We start from the raw sequence: 5591 nt of genomic DNA, 5'->3' as shown, positions 1-5591 counted from the left end.
TATACTTACATACATGTATATATATCTACACACAAACACACGTATTAAAAAGGTATCTATGTGCACCCACAGCAATGTGTAATGCAGTGTAGTGCAGATGACAGAGATTGAACTCAGAAACTGTAGCTTAGGCTGAAACGAAGAGCAGAAAGTGAAACTCACCCGTTTGCTTTTGCCTGAGACTTTGTTGTTCATTCGATTTAGACAAGCGGAGACTTGGAAACTGATGTTAACAACTTTGTGGTTCTCGGTGAATAATGGGTGGCTCTGTGCCACCGTTACGAGACAGACTCTGTAAAGAGAAAGAGAGAGAGTGTGAGTGTGAGTGAGAGAGAGCATGAGAAAGAGAGAGACGGTGGAAGAGTGAATGAGTGAGAGAGATGGTGAGTGATGAGTATGTGTGAGTGTAGATGTGTGTGGCCTAGTGATTAGGGTTAGGGTTTCAATTCATGAACTGGGCAGTGCATTATGTTCTTGAGTAAAACACTTCATTTCATGTAGCTCTGTGATCACACCTGGCGCTTTGAAGTCGTAAACAGGCGAGACTTCAGGTGTTTTAACACCCAATTCTTTGAAGGAGTCGTCTCTACCGCATCAATTCACAGCCTACTGGCAAACAAGCAAACTACATACACTGTGTATGTGCGTTGAATAATGTTTGCAACACTAGTACTGCTTTTAATTCATATTTGAAGACATATATACATATTCATGGGCGCAGGAGTGGCTGTGTAATAAGAAGCTTGCTTCCTAACCACGCAGTTCCAGGTTCAGTCCCACTCCATGATATCTTGGGCAAGTGTCTTCTATTATAGCCTCAAGTCAACCAAAGCCCTGTGAGTGGATTTCTGTTTTCTATTTTCAATGTTACTGAAGCCTATCTCTTTTGTCAACACACACAGTTTATCAATATATAAATATATACTAGATATACACACACACACACACACACACACACACAGAGAAGAAGTGCACGCAGAGGGAGAGAGAGAGAGAGAGAGGAGGTGATATAAAAGAGAGATACACACCTATTTGAGTGTATCAGAACACACTGGTCTTCATTCTTGTGCTGGAAAACATCTGTAAATATCAAACATCTAGAATTAGCGAAGGTCTCAAAACTGTGCTGATATTTAATTAACAACTGATGATGAGCGGTCAAGTATGTCTGCATTAGTTGTATGTGTGTTTTTTCTGTTTGCCATAAGTTCTGTTTTCTGTAAGTTCTTTTTCTGTTTTTCGTAACTTCTTTTTCTGTTTTCCGTAAGTTCTTTTTCTGTTTTCCGTAACTTCTTTTTCTGTTTTCCGTAACTTCTTTTTCTGTTTTCCGTAACTTCTTTTTCTGTTTTCCGTAACTTCTTTTTCTGTTTTCCGTAACTTCTTTTTCTGTTTTCCGTAACTTCTTTTTCTGTTTTCCATAAGTTCTTTTTCTGTTTTCCGTAACTTCTTTTGCTATAATATCCAGACTATGAATTCCTATTCATACCAATAATAATTGGAGCATTAGGTTTTGTTAGGCTTAAAGGAGAATCTGGATACACTGGGATTTTCAGAAAAAGAAATCGACCGGTTAATTCATACGTTACAAGTGCAATCTGTGAGTGGAACAGTAAAAATATGCAAGACTTTTCTCAAGTTCCAAATGTGAATTTGTCTGTGTTAACTACATCCCAAAGATGGAGCCTTGTATCTTGGTTGGGAACTGGCTCCCACCTCAGCGGACGATTTTTAATAATTAAAAAATAGAAGAGACACACACACATACATACATACATACACACATACATACAAATACACATATGTACATGCATACATACATACATATACACATACATACATGAATACATACATATATTCATACACACACACACACACACACACACATCTGCTAAGCTTCTAAACAGTTTCCATCTATTAAATTCCACCTACATGGCAATGGCAGCCAAATTTCTCCTCCACACATTTGCAGTCCCCTCCATGGCTGTGATGGAACTAAAATGGTTTTGTCAGCCAACCAATTTCTTGGAGGCATTCCCATGAAGAACTGACGCATTTTCTCTGAGAATATGTTGTTGTTGCTGTTGTTGTTTATCAATTTGACGTCTTCGTATTTTCTCATGTTCTGGTCTGATCTTGGTCGCCCATTGTAATATGAAATAAGCTGTTGATTATTCCACAGACGAGTGGACCCTTAATGTAATCCCCAAGTAGAACCAGCAGGATATAGTGTGTAATGGGGCTGCCCTTTCCTATCACATGGATAACCCCTTTTACATGGGATTTCAAAAGATTTTTGGAGACCTTAACTGACACATAAGATGGCTTGAGTGAACTCAAAGCTTGAAAGAAAAAAAAAAAGTTGCAGGAATAAAGGTCTGAGTAAACCCAAGGCTCGAGTAAACCCAAGGCTCAAGTGAACCCAAGGCTCAAGTGAACCCAAGATTTGAGTGAATCCAAAGTTCGAATGAATCCAAGGCTTGAGTTAACTCAAGGCTTAAGTGAACCCAAAGTTCAAGTGAATCCAAGGCTTAAGGAAATGAATGAACTTGAGTGAACCCAAAGTTGGAGTGAACCCAAGACTCAAGTTAACCCTGAGTTTGAGTGAACCCAAAGCTCAAGTGAATCCAAGGCTCGAGTGAACCCAAAGCTCAAGTGAATCCAAGGCTCGAGTGAACCCAAGGCTTGAGTGAACCCAAGGCTTGAGGGAACTCAAGACTCAGTTGAGGACACAACCAATATCCTTGGCTACAGATTGAACCCAGAACACCTTGATTGCAAAGTAAACTCCTTTAACTACTCAGCTAAGCTTGTGTACACACACAAATACACATGTACAGACGCACTAATAAATACAAAGCTTTATAACACACACACACACACACACACACATATGTATAAGCAACAAAAATGCTTAAAAACACACCAAGAAATTAATACACACACACACATTGTCATTAGTTTCTTTGATGTCATTGTTAACTGTTAGAAGTGTGTGTGTGTGCGTGTGTGTGTGTGTGTGTGTGTTTGTGTGTGTGTGTGTGTGTGTGTGTGTGTGTGTGTGTGTGTGTGTGTGTGTAAATATATATATTCATGCATTGTATGCATATACATGTGAATCAACATGTATTTATGTATGAAAAAATGTACATGTGCGTATGCGTGTGTATGTATATGTGTGTTATTTCTTTACTGCCCACAAGGGGCTACACACAGAAGGGACAAGCAAGGACAGACAAACGGATTAAGTCGATTACATCGACCCCAGTGCGTAACTGGTACTTATTTAATCGACCCCGAAAGGATGAAAGGCAAAGTCGACCTCGGCGGAATTTGAACTCAGACGAAATACCGCTAAGCATTTCGCCCGGCGTGCTAACGTTTCTGCCAGCTCACCGCCTTTATGTGTGTGCATGCCTCTGTGTGTGTGTGTGTGTCTGTATGACATAATCAGCTGTGCACAAGTGACGTTACCAAAATTGGTTGAGAAGGCAGACATTATCAGCCGGCATGTGGAGAAAGAGAGAGAGAGAGAGAGGCAGAGAGAGGGAGAGGGAGAGAATGGAAAAGAGAGGAGGAGGAAAGAAGAGAGAGAGGAAGAGAGAGTGTGAAGGGTATATGAGAGATAGTGGGAGAGTGTACATAAGCACACAAGAGAGAGGGAGAAAGAGAGAGAGAGAGACTGTGTGTAAACATCAGAGATAAAGAGGAAAAAAGAAAGAGAGAGAGAGAGAGAGAGAGGCTGAAAGGTGTGTGAACGAGAGAGAGAGAGAGAGAGAGAGAGAGATAGAGTGAGAGAGAGAAAGAGAGAGAGCCGACCCACAGCTATTTACAGGTATCTGTGATGCAGGTGTAAAAAGGGTGAATGCCAATCAAAAGTGAACTAAATAGCTGGCATAGCAGGTAGTGAAGTAATCAAGCTATTATCTTTGTCTTCATCACCGCCGCCGCCGCCGCCACCGCCACCGCCACCATCGACGCCATCACTTCTCTCTCTCTCTTCCTCTTGGCTCCAACAAACTGAAATACGCCACTTGCTGGTTCACAGCCATGGAGTATATTAATAAATTTGCCGCATCTAACATACACAGACATCAACACCACCACCACCACCACCACCACCACCACCAGTTTCCAGCTACTGTCATAATTACTGATGGTGTTGGTAGTAGTAGCAACAGTAGTAGTAGTGGCAGTAGTGCTGTTGGTGGTACCATTGAAAAACCTATGTTCTACCCCTCCCCACCGAGCAATCTTTCCACATATTTATTCTTCCTCAAATTCTTCTTTTTCTTCTTCTTCTGTTTCCATAATGCGAAGTTCTGTAATGGATTGGGGGTGAAGTCATTAGAGCATCGGTATTTGGTCCAGCTCTCTACTTTCTGAGTTCAAGTCCTACCAAGGTCAACTTTGCTTCACATCCCTCCCGGGTCAATAAAAGAAAAAAAAAGAACCAATTCAGACCAGTAGACTGGCAGATCTGTAGAAGCACCAGACCAGTTGCTTGCTTCACGGTCTTTGTCCTGGCGCTTAGCAGTCATCATCATTGTCAGCATCATTTAACTTCCATGTTCCTTACTGCCATGGGTTCAACAGATTCACAGGATCTGACAGATTCAAGAATTGCATTGTGCTCCCTCCACTGCCCGCTTTGGTATGGTTTCTACAGTTGGATGCTCTTCTTAATGCCAACCATTTTTACAAAGTGTACCAAATGCTTTCTTCATGTCACCGTCTCTAGTGAGGTAACCATGTGAGGTCACAAGACTATAGAAACCAAAGACAGGGGGCATGCAAAGAGATGAGGGGTTAAAATATGAAAGAGAAGGTGGGAGGGAAGGACAAGCAGGTTGTTGTTGCAGAGGAGCTTACATTAAGTAAGCTCTTACATTGGTGGAGGCACATGGCTCAGTGGTTAGAACATCAGGCTCACAATCATGAGGTAGTGAGTTTGATTCCCAGACCTAGTTGTGTGGCGTTCTTGAGCAAAACACTTTAGTTTACGTTGCTCCAGATCACTCAGCTGTAGAAATGATCTGCGATGTCTCTGGTGCCAAGCTGTATCGGCCTTTGCCTTTCCCTTGAATAATACTGGTGGCATGGAGAGGGGAGGCTGGTATGCATGGGCGACTGCTGATCTTCCATAAAAGCAACCTTGCCCAGACTTGTGCCTCAGAGGGGAACTTTCTAGGTGCAATCCCATGGTCATTCATGACCAAAGGGTGTCGTTACCCTTTACCTTTCCATAAAGAAGAGATAGCGAGAATGACCAGGAGCAGCTGCGCGTCAAGGTGACTCTTCGGGGCATATGTGTTGGGACAGAGGGGCTAAGAGAGATGACGAGTGGGTGTAGGTTTGAAAGAGGGTATAGTGGGGGAAGTAAGATATGGCGGGAAAGCAAGCATTCTGAGTTCAAATCCCACTACGGCCTACATGAATTGTAGACTTTAAAACACCATCACCCTGTTTAAAATCACAGCTATGTAGTACCCTGGGTACCCTTAATGGAGTCTACCCTGTTGTATATGTGTTCTGGTCAGGTCTCTGCTCTGAGGGTATCATCATCTCTTTCTCAACTCCACCACCCGCCCACC

At 42.3% G+C, this 5591-nt stretch overlaps 1 protein-coding gene across 1 annotated transcript in view; it reads right to left on the bottom strand.

Moving 5' to 3' along the window:
* The window catches only part of LOC106883509 (protein Abitram), a 13927-nt gene that overhangs the window by 2420 nt on the left and 5916 nt on the right, over positions 1-5591 (bottom strand). The window contains exons 2-3 of the mRNA XM_014934539.2: positions 1029-1080; positions 163-292 (exon numbers count right to left, since the gene is read on the bottom strand). Coding sequence (XP_014790025.1) covers positions 163-292; positions 1029-1080 — 182 coding nt within the window. The remainder of the gene's footprint in view (positions 1-162; positions 293-1028; positions 1081-5591) is intronic.

This window comes from Octopus bimaculoides, chromosome 27, assembly GCF_001194135.2.
Source record: "Octopus bimaculoides isolate UCB-OBI-ISO-001 chromosome 27, ASM119413v2, whole genome shotgun sequence".
Taxonomy (NCBI): domain Eukaryota; kingdom Metazoa; phylum Mollusca; class Cephalopoda; order Octopoda; family Octopodidae; genus Octopus; species Octopus bimaculoides.
Note: the sequence above shows the minus strand (reverse complement) of the source record. Positions and strands in the feature narration are given on the sequence as shown.